General features: G+C 19.9%; 1 protein-coding gene across 1 annotated transcript; it reads right to left on the bottom strand.

Annotated features, from left to right (window-relative positions):
- Nucleotides 1-383: 383 nt before the first annotated feature.
- LOC128954417 (uncharacterized) lies at nt 384-972 on the bottom strand. The gene is made up of 2 exons (XM_054299996.1): nt 847-972; nt 384-761 (listed from the first exon to the last, which is right to left on the bottom strand). The coding sequence occupies exons 1-2, from the start codon at nt 970-972 to the stop codon at nt 384-386; spliced, it is 504 nt and encodes a 167-aa protein (XP_054155971.1).
- Nucleotides 973-12,780: the final 11,808 nt, after the last annotated feature.

Here is a 12,780-nt window from a genome sequence, read left to right as displayed (position 1 = left end):
TGTTATAAGAAGTATAAATAATCATCATTTGTTGGCACATATTATAATCAACTAGAAAAAACTCATTTAATTTTATTTGTACTGTACTTAGTTTAATTATTCAAAAATAAAAATGTTTTAATTTAAATTATTTTTTATTTTTTTAATAAAATAATTACAATATTGAAAATATATAATAATAAAAAAATATTCATATAATGAAATATTTTTTAAATAAATTGATATATAAAGTTTATTAAAAACAAAAAAAATGATTAAATAATAGTTATATAATTTATAAACATAATAATCCATTAAATATATATATATATAAAATACAAATTTAAAAATTAAAATTAATAAACGTGATTATAGTAAATATTTAGTTAAATAAAATGTATTAATTATTTTCCAGTAGAACCAAATCCTTTTTCAGCTCTTTGTGTTTGTTTAAAAGTTGCATTAAACATAGTCACTTTTTTCAATGGTAATATAATAATTTGTGCAATTTTATCTCCATGAATATAGGCAAAATTATTAATGCTATTATTAATCAATAGCACTTTTATTTCACCAGTATAATCTGAATCGATGACACCAGCTCCTACATCTATACCCTTTAATGCCATTGAACTTCGTGCACATATTTGTCCATAACATCCATTCGGAATTTGCATTTTTACACCAGTTGAAATTAATTTTCTTTCATTTTGTTGCAATACTCCTACATCATTTGCATAGAGATCATAACCTGCACACTGTTCACTTCCTTTTGTTGGTATCTTTCCATCATTTATTAAGTTAATTTTCAATTGTTCATCTAAACAAAAATAACGTTTATAATATTTAAAATTAACAAATAAATACCTTAAATATCTTACCATTTGCTACAATACATTTTGGAAGTGAAGATATACATTCAAATGATCGTTCATTATAATATTTAATATCTGCAACTATTGCATTTGCTAATAAAAGATCTTTTCTGAACATGTAATTGTCTAAAATATTTTCGTTAATTATTTCTATTTTAATATAAGTATCATTATTATCAACCCAAAAGCAACGCATAATTAAATTTACATTTTTTAATTCAATTATATCAAAAAATTTTCCAGCTGTAAATTTTGGTATATCATAGTTGTTTTTAATCTTAATAATGCATCTATTCATTGGCTCAATTATATAATCAAACAAAGGTATTATATTAATAATACCAAAAGATGACAACTTAATTAAACTTTTTTGAATATTATCTTCTGTAATGGGTAGAGATTTTTCAGTTATATAGGCTCCATTAATTATGTTATTAGAAATTTTTGCCACAGAATTCATATTTAATAACTGGTTTAATTGTTGTGGAGAAGTTATTTTTTTAATAACTATTTTGCTAAATTTTTCTAGAGATAATGGGGGAGTTGATGATGATGATGATGATGTTGATGCTATCTGATCGTTTAAATGAATTGATGAATTTTGAGATGTATCTATATAAATTATAAATAAGATTTATAATGTCCAAACGGAAGACAATTCACACCATCATCTAAAATGAATGATTTGTCGTCAAAAGGTTGTAATACAAATTTTTGTAATTGAACAGATTTCAATCTATGATTTTTAGATTCTATTTTGTTCATCGTCGTATTAAAATATTTTTCTTCATTTAAAACATTTATGTAATGATTATGTGTCATATAATTATTTATAATATATTTTTTTACACCTTTAGCCACACGTTTATTCATAACTTCATCATATTTAATAGAATATAATTTACTTTTTAATCCAATAAATTCATTTACTGGTTTTTCTCCATATTCTGATTTTAAATATCCAATCATTTTTTGATGTTTGTCATTATATAAACTATGATTTTTTGAAAAATTTGAGTAATCCATTATAGGTGAGAAATATTTTTTCAAATCTTCATAATAGTCGTTAGTTTTAATTTCATAAACTAAACTGTCCGTATCTGTATATAATAATTTTATTTTATTATTATAATGATTTTTAAAAACTTTGTAATGCATAGAATACATGTAATATTTAGAAAGTTCTAAAACGGAAAATCCAATAAATATTGGTTTATCTAAAGTTACATTTGTCTTATTCATTTTAATCAAAGCAGAGTTTTCAGTTAGAATCTGTGCAGTATTAAAATTTAATTTTTGAATATATTTATTTGCTTGTTTCCAATTTAAAGCAAATTTTATATCTATATGTTTTCTTTTGTCTTCAATACTTTTACCAAATACAGAATTATTCATTAATTTATACAAATCTTTTTCAAAATCATTTGTTGCAATTTTTCTAAGATTTGTATTTATTGATATATAAGATTTTAAAAAATCGCTTTGATAAAACCCTATTCCGCGGTGAATTTTTTTTAATTTTAATCCTAATTCCAAATACAGTTTTAAATTTTTAAAATGAATAATATATTTAGTTTTATCATAAAAGGTTAATAATAATTTTTCCGTAGCTGATCGATTATACCCATACATTTTAAGATCTTTCAATAAATTGTGTTGATAATCACTTAATAAATTGTTTGTAATTTTTAATTTTTCTGGAGCAAGTGGAAAATCATGTTTGTCATGTAAATTTGAAGGATATTCTAAGTCACATTCTAAAATATATCCTTTGTCACCATTTGTTTCAATAGTATTCCAATTTATATTGTTAAGAGTAGTAATGTCAACCCAATTAAAATTTTTTAAAGGTAATTTTTCGCTAAGACTTTTACCATATAGATTATTTACATCTAAATGAGTTAAAAAGATAGTGTCGTTTTTATCATCAAAATTTTTACAATATTTATTATTAGCAATTGAATGTCTTTTAAAGACATTACAAATTCCTCCTCTTATTCCTTGTTCAATAAACATGTACATGTCAATATCTTGCATTAGTTCAATTTCTATTTTTGTTAATTTTAAAGCGGCGGCCCACGCCAAACCAGGTATAGAATAAAAATGACAAGGTTCAAGTTCATATTTATCAAATATCATTATTCTAAAAGTTTGAAAAATATCACATAATAAAGCTGTATCCAATAAACAATAGAAATCATGATATTCTCCCAAATTTTTAATTTTCATTATTTTCCAAATTTGTTTAGCAAAATTGTAATCTTCAACACTGATTGATGTATCATTTAATTTAGAATAAAATTTTTCAATTGTTGGTAACTCTGGTTCATCAAATTTTTCCCAACTATCCATGTATTCATATGGATATACTCCTTTTTTAAATAACATTTCAATAAAGTCATTATTAATTTTATTACAAAATATTTGTTTAGTTATCGAAAAATTATTATTTGAAGATTTTAAATTTTTTACTAATACATCTAAACTTTCACTTAAAAATTGGCACGAATCAAGTACTTTTATATTATCCAAAGATATTGAAATAAATTTTTCTATAGATTGTGGTATAACAGTACAGCTTTTAAAATAATTTGATTGTAAACTTGCTATTATAAAATGCGAGTCGTAATTTTTTAAATTGTGAAAAAATAAAGGTATTTTATAAGGTAGTTTGAATCTTATGTTACACATTTTATGAGCAGATCCTCTATATTTTCCAGTTAAATGATCATGATCATAAACCTTATCTTCAGGTTTAATATAGTTTTTACATAAAAAGCAAATAGTTGATAAATGATGTTCTTTTAATTCAGAATCAGTAATTATCATTGAATTTTCTTGAACTAATTCAGCATTTATTTGTGTTGAAATTAAAGATAATGTATTTAAAAAATGATTCATACAGTTTTTTCCTCTGTGAACTTTATAAAAGTAAATTTCATTTTGATTTTTTATAACAATAATAGAGTAACCACAAGCGACATGTTGAGCTGTTTGTTTAGTTTTTTTATTAAGTTGCGATTTTTCTTTTACTAATAAAGATTCAAAATCAGCATACATTACATATGGAAATTTATACATATACTCATAGTGTTCAAATTTCATAGTTGGTTTTTTTGACATTTTGACAGTAAGAGGTTTAAAATGTAAACAATTTTTATAATGTTCGTTTAATTTAATTTTAGTTAAAAATCCATTTAAGCAATTAGAACAGAAATGTCGATAATTTGCTTGCATACTACCACACAATCTATTGAAATTTTTAATATAATAGAAATGATTATTATGCAACAATAATTTAATAGAATGCTTTGCTTTTTGTTTTGATATATAAAGTGGTACAATTGATTCTTCATAAATTGAAATTTTTTCCCAAGTATAAATATTTATACGAATATTTAGATGTTTATTATTAATTTCAAATTTTTTAATAGATTTTAAATTTAATGGGAATTTTAAATTTTTCAAATTTATATATTTTAAAAATGGTTTAAGTTGAGATAAACGTTCTAAATGAGGACTTTTTTTATTATTAAACTTATAATAATTATTAGCAATAAATCCTAATACAGACCAAATAAAACATTTTTTATCATTAGATTTTATTGAAATAATTGCACGTTTTCTTAACACATGATCAGGTAGTTTAGTAGTTTCACAACCTCCTTTTAGTGGATTGTATTTAGCTATTCGTACATCTAATCTGTCTATTTCATTTATTATCCAACCGCTACCAATTGATTCAAATGTATTAATTTTATTATCAAAATAATTTATTAAGCGATTTATTATATATTTATTTTTATAATATTTATTTATTATAAAATTATCACTTGTAAAATAACTTATTGTATAAGTTCTAACGCCAGCAGTTTCTTTATAAAATGTACATTGCAAACAAAATTGAATTTTTGTTGATACAAATTTTTCCAAGACATAATCAATTAATCTTTTAATATCATATTTATATTTTAAGAAAAAGTCTTCACTGTTTTTGTAATCTTCAATTGGATAAAGTTCATATTGTTGAATAAAATGTTTGAAAGCATGTTTTGATAATTTGAAGTTTAGATTTTCTGGTAATTTTAGTTTACTTATATTTCCTGATCCAGTTTGGGTAAATTCTATTAATTTATGTTTAATAAACGAAAACATAGTATAAAATAGAATACCACAAAGTAAACAATTTATCGGCATTGTAATATTTGAGTTTTTAAAACAATTATCATAATGTTTTCTCACTTCGCTGTAATGACTAATTTCTAATAAACATATTTGACAATTAGTACTTGATATGATTTTATTATGGTGTGAAAGTCTTTGATGATGTAAATATAACCGATGTGAAGAAAAACTCTCATTACAGTCATGGCAATTGTATTGTATAGTTGACTCGTCCATATTGTCTAAATAAAATGAAAATAAAAATAATTAATTTTTATTTAATTATACTAAATATTTTTATAATATTTAGTTCTCTTCAATATATTTATAAAATATTAGAAGAAATTAAATCTCAAAAGCAGCTAGATTATATAATAAAAGATGAAATTGATAATTGTTATTTATCAGTTCATACAATAATTAATTTAAATGCATCTATATTATGGAATAAAACCGAATCAAAGTTTATTTGGATGAGCAAATTTCCAGACAATAATATACATTCATATATTTCAAGTTACACGAAACCATATTTACTAGAACTAATTCAAAACAGTACAAAAGATTGTATATGTTGTAATTAAAATATTATATAAAATTTATTTTTAAAACTATATATATTTTATTTAAAACTATTTTATTATTTTAATACTATTTATAATTTAAAATTTTTATTAAATTAATTATTATAAAAAAATAATAGTCATATATAAATATAATTTTTGATTAGTTATCGCTACTAATTTAATAACTTGTATAAATGATTTTTAATATTTAAATAATAAACAAAATATAAATTTTTAATTTTATTACAAAATGCTAATTAATATTAATAAATTTATTAATAAATTAATTAATAATATAACATCGTCAGTAACACCGTGCTACTACAATATAAAAATAATTAATCAAATAGTAGTAACACGATTGATGTTACTGTCTCCAATAGATAAATTTATTATAGCCAAACGGTTAAAATAAAAATATTTTAATAATATTAATATAATTAATAATATAAATATTTTTAATAATATTAATATATTTAATAATATTAATATATTTAATAATATAAATATTTTTAATAATATTAATATATTTAATAATATAAATATTATTAATAATATTAATATATTTAATAATATCAATATATTTAATAATATTAATTTATTTAATAATATTAATATATTTAATAATATTGATATATTTAATAATATCAATATATTTAATAATATTAATATATTTAATAATATTATTATATTTAAAAATATTAATTTATTTAATAATATTAATATATTTAATAATATTATTATATTTAATAATATAAATATTTTTAATAATATATATATATATATATAAATATATTTAATAATATAAATAATACTAAAAATATAAATATTATTAATAATATATTTATATATAAAAATATTAATTTTACTGAAAATATTTAAATTATTAATTATATTCATAAAATTAATAATAAAATATAATTAATAATATAAATATATTTAAAAATATTGTAGTAGCACGCATGATGTTACTGATTAAAATAAATAAATTTTATTAAATCAAAATTTTTAAAATATAATTATAAATAATATAAATACAATTTAGAAAATTATTACAAATACTTTATAACTAAAAATTATGTTTTATGCTAACCTTCCAGCAACTGTTATCGAAACAGATCATAGTTATTAATAATTGTTTTAAACTATAATTGTCACATTGGATCTATGCCATTAGTAGACTAAGTTTAAATAGCTTTATTAATAACATTTGTCTGGATTAGAAAAACAAATGTTTTTTACAGCAATACTGTTTATTAATTATAAACAGTTATAAATAAACATAATTTTTAAAGTTACAATTAGACAGCTCTTCTAATTGAACTAGTTTTTTTAAATTAAAGAGTTAAAGTAAATTAAAATAATAATAAAACATAAAATGCATCAAATATTTATTTAAAATTTTATAAACAATAAAATACAAAATTGATTAAATAAGTTTTAAAATACATAAAATAATTGATTATAATATTTATATAATAAAATAAAAAATTGATTAAATAAGTTTTAAAATACATAAAATAATTGATTAAAATATTTATATAATAAAATAAAAATTTAATTAAATAAGTTTTTAAAATACATAAAATAATTGATTATAACATTTATATAATATAGTATAATATTAAGTTTGATTAAAATATAATATTATTAATAATTAATAAAATATATTAACAATACAAAATTATAAATTTATGTATAACAAAATTGACAATTAACATTTTACATACAATTTTAATGAAATTTATGTATTAAGACAAAATAAGCTTTTTAACTTTGAGCTGAAAGTTAAAAAAATACTCAATTTTGTAACTTATTTACATAGATTTTTTAGGGCAACTTTTACAACTTTTACATTTGCACATGCATTCCATTTGTACATCAATGCCTTTGAGTTCTGCGAAATGTTTTAATACTCGTATAGCAAATGGGATTTTTATCTCATCCATTCTAAACCGTTGGCTACCTCTTTTGATTTTATTATCCATTTTAGACCAGTAGTAATTTAAGAAAACTACTTTACCTTTAGTATTTAGTCCAAATCCATTGAAATCTAAAATAAAATATATTACAAATTGAAAAAATAATTTTAAAAAAATATATTTACCTGATCTGTTAAGAGAAATGAACTTTTCGTCATCTTTTTCCACAGTGCCAGTGTTCTCGACAATATCAAAATTGTCCTCATTGTCAATCTCTGCGTTTGTAATAACCTTCTGTTTTTTTGCTACAGGTTTAGTCGCCTTTGAAGTAGACTGTTTAATTGCACGCTTTTTACCCTTTGGTTCAACCAAAACTATGGGAGCATCAGACCCCTGACTTGAGTCAGAATCGCTACCCTCCAAATTCTCATTTGATACAAATTCACGAGATTTTTGAGACATCTGTAACACAAAAATAATTAAAACATTTATCAAAGTTTAAAACTCCACTTACTTTTGACTGTATATAACTCAGTATATTACTTTGTTATCTGTAGTACAAGTAAGTTTTGTCTTTAACTACAAACGCTAAAAACGATTATGATTTCAAAAAATGATTTTACTGTGCTTTTATACTCATAAATTGAGGAAAAACTTGTTAAAATAAAATAATTACATTTGGGCGTTAGCTACATTTTGACAAGCATAACCAAAGTATTAGGGGGACAAATTTTTTAAAATTATATATATAAATATATAAATAAATTTTAAATAAAAAAATATTGCTAATTTTTTTTTTAAATTTTTTTTTTAAATAAATTTAAAAAATACACAAATTTTATGTTATATCTATTAAACCATTTTAGATAATTTAAAAATTCTTTCGAATATTTTTTCATATTATTATTGTTAAATTGATTCAATAATAATATTTTTTAAAAATACTAAACTTTTTGAAAAAAATTAAAAAACGTAACTTTTTGTGTGCATGTATGATTTTATAGTCGTAATTTTTGAACGGTAAGCAGTAACAAAAATCTGATTTCATAATTGAAATCTAGAGTAAAAATCCTATAAAATTGATACCTCACACGATATCTAGGTCCCATCATAGACCCTAGGGCCCATTTTTTTTTTTTTAATTTTTTTTTCGAAAATATTAACCCACCTAAGACTTAATATAAACTCATTTAGACCTTAAATAAAGATTTTAGCATTTTTTAGTGTATTTTAGATAAAATTTAATATTTAATTTTCAATATACCCCCCTGTAGACACTTTGGTTGCTGTGAAAACACCCAAAGTCAAAACTACACCCAAAGTCGAGCCACACCTGAACAACAATTTTTTATTTTTGTGTAAAAACCGAGGCACACCCGATTTAATTGCAATTAGAAGGTGAAATTTTCTGTATATATATCGTGAGTTTAGTTTAATAAATTTATCATTTAGTTTTACAATTACTTTTGTATAACTTTATAATATTAATAATATTATACTATGCCGAAAGAAAATAAAACTAAAGTACATTCATGTGATGTGTGGTACAACAGAAAACAACTACCAAATTGGCCGTCTCCAACAAATGGTACGTATTATTAAATAATTATATATATTTAAAAAATTTTATTATATTATATTAATATTTTTTTTATTTTTCAATAGTTTGCGAAAACAATAAGGTCTATAGATGCAGCCTATGTGGATACGAGGATTGGATCATATCTGCTGTCAAAACACACATTGGTCGTAGGCACTCAAAACAAGTGCAAAATCATTTGGACGTTAATGGAGATGTCCGAACATTTGTGGAAATTTGGGACCTTAAGACGGAAGCGTTGGACGCAAATATTAAATTGGAATAATTTTTGTATTTTTTATTACTTATTATTGACTTTAAATTAATAAAAATATTTTTTTTCAAAATTGATGTGTATTTTTTTTTAAAAAACTGGTCAAAGGAGGTAAGTGTTAAAACCTAGACAACAACAATATTTTTTCAAGTTATAAAAAAACTAAAATTAGAAATTTCAGAAAATTATTAACAATAACAAGTATATAAATATTTTTAAAAAAAATCCTTAATAATAATAATGATAATATAATATAAATAACAAAATTTCAATAAACGACATGTTTTTTATCATAATTAAAGTAAATGCTTTTTATTTATTTTTTTTAAATTCAATGTTTTCACGTTATAATAAAATTAAAATAAGATATTTTTTATAAAATTATGATTAATGAAATAGTATATAATAATTTTTTTTTTAATTTCTTAATGATGAAATATTTTTACTATGAAAAAGTATACAGGTATATATATAATATATAAATAGTAAAATAACAACCATGCCAACAACACGCCATATTTTAATAATTATATTTTCAAGTTATAATTTAATTAAAACTAGTATTTCATAATAATAATTAATAATAACAACATGCTTATAAACAATTTTTAAATTTTTACTATGAATAAGTATACAGGTATATCTATAAATAGTAAAAATGGCAAACAAGTTACACATGGCATATTTTACTAAAAATATTTTCAAGTTATTATTCAATTAAAACTAATTATTTCATAAAAAAAATTATTAACAATAACAATTATATAAATAATTTTTCATAATTTTGTAATAATAATTTATTTCCCAATTATATTAATAGTAAAATAATAAATATGTTATTTAAGCATATAATAATTGTATTTTAATAACAAGTATACTTTTTTTATATAAATAATTACATAAATTGAATTTGTTATTTTAGAAAAACACTATCAATATTATTAACAATAATATTGAACTGTTATCTATCAACACAAAAATATGATTGAAAATTATTTAAGAAAATTTATTATATTTAATTTTATATAAAAATTTTTTTTTATCAAAATATACATAATTTCTAAATAGAAAAAATATTAATATATAATGAAATCATACAAATGTTATTTTTCTATATGAATATAATAAAATTTAACTGTATTATTATACTATTGGATCACCATATCTATAGATATTATTATAGTATATTAATGAGAAATAATATTATATGTAAAATATACAAAAACTGTATATACTTATATTTAACTATTACTTGTAAAAACAATGTAAAAAACAAGTTAAAAAAATATTGATAAAACAAAATTAACCATGGGAATTTATTTTAGAAAATTTCTAGAAATTTCACTATTTTTTATAAATTTGACAAAACTATGTATGATTAGTAAATTGATTTATAGCATTAAAGTCAATATAAATATCAAATAGAGATTTGAAAATTTGAAGATTGTAATCATTTAATTATATATTTAAGTATAAATTATAATTGATTAAATAAAATTGAAATTATTATTTTATTAAAAACACAGTCAATGATAGCAATTTTATTAGTAGATATTCATACATTGAAAAATATCATTGAAAATTAAAACAAAATATATAAGTATTTAAGTTTATATAGAAATGTTAAAAAGAATACTTGATTTTTAAATAGTTTTCAAAATAGTTAAAACTTAGTTAAAACATGTGTTAAATTATTAAGTTATGTGTTGACTTTTTTCAGCAAACTTATAGACCAATAGATAATAGCGACAATATTTTAAAATAAACTAAAACAAACAAAAAATAGTTATTACTTAATATTAAACATTATTAAAATTATATTATATATTAATAATTAATTAATTACCTGATAAAACAATAACATTGTTAATGCATTACAATGGGGTACAAGTGATACACCTATTTTGCGATCACTGGACAGTCGTTCAAAATAAGCCATTAGTTTGACTTTGAATCGCATCCGAAACGGGTATCCATTGACTCGCCATTGAATGCGTGACAACAATAGACACATCCCATGGATATTAACCGATTGTTTAGCTAAACAGTATTGAATTATGACTATAGATATGCTTATACTAATACTACAGATAACATAAAATATTTTTATTTGATAGTCTAACGATTCAAATAAAACTTGATGTATGATTAGTAAATTGATTGGCATTAATGTCGATGTAAATATGAAACACATTTTTGAAAACGGCTTATTGTAATCATTGATTAGTCGACAAAAACTATTATGATTTTCAATAAACAAATTAATTGATTTGTAAGTTGTTATAGCATTTAGATTACATCCACGTATTGTTGAATTGATTTTATTAATTAAAACAACTGTAATATAAATTATTGATATCAGCGATGAATTACTAATAAAGCTATCGATCATCAGTACATATAAAGGTATCATTTGTAACAATTGCCAAACAATTGATTGAATAAATATTATCAATGAATAGTATTTATAGATTATTGAAAACCACATTATTGTTATTGTAATAACTTTTTTTTAAAAAACATAATAACATAAAAAAATTATTTGTAATTATACACTTTATTAAAATTGCATTTATTTAAAATTATAATTAATATGTATACTTACTGAAATTTATAAAAAATATAAGTTCAAATTTATAAATATACAGGATAATTTTTCTAGTTTTATTCATCAGATTATTATCAATATCTAAATTTGGTATCAATTGTTTGATATCCATTTGTACAGTAAATGATTCAATTAGTTTATACCAGATTTGGTCACGTGATAAATGTAACATTTTATAGATATAACTATAAAACAATGCCGTCAATAAAAATATAATTAAATTATATTGATATAAATTGCCCATAAAGTAGGCCATATCATAGACTATTATTGATAGATAAATATCCATATTATTAACATAAATTAATAGACAGTATTTTATAATATTAATCAAAAATATTGAAAATATTATGTATTCAATAAAAGTGTGTGATTTGTTTTGAACGGATTTTTTATAAAACAAATTGAAATAATAATTGACAATAAAATCAACTAAATTTTGATAGTTTAATATAGAAATCATTTTTACGAAGTTTTATGCAAAACTATATTTCATTAAAAAAAATATTTACAATACTGTATAAATTAATATAATAAATATAATTTGAGAAAATGTTTAAAAATTTCTAAAATATATAATATTCAATGTTTTCAAGTTATAATTCAACTAAAATTAGAAATTATATATAATAGTAAAATAACAAAAATTCTATACACGCCATATTTTAATAATTATATTTTCAAGTTATAAATCAATTAAAACTAGTTATTTAATAAAAATTATTGACAATAACAGATATATAAATAATTTTGAAATTTCTTAAATAATGTAACATAACTACTAACTAATTGTATTACTAATAATTGTATACA

This window comes from Oppia nitens, unplaced genomic scaffold (genome assembly GCF_028296485.1).
Source record: "Oppia nitens isolate AA-2021 unplaced genomic scaffold, nextdenovo-longstitch-racon4-pilon3 scaffold27_pilon_pilon_pilon, whole genome shotgun sequence".
NCBI classification, from domain to species: Eukaryota; Metazoa; Arthropoda; class Arachnida; order Sarcoptiformes; family Oppiidae; genus Oppia; species Oppia nitens.
The sequence above is the reverse complement of the archived record's forward strand: the minus strand, read 5'-3'. Positions and strand labels throughout refer to the sequence as shown.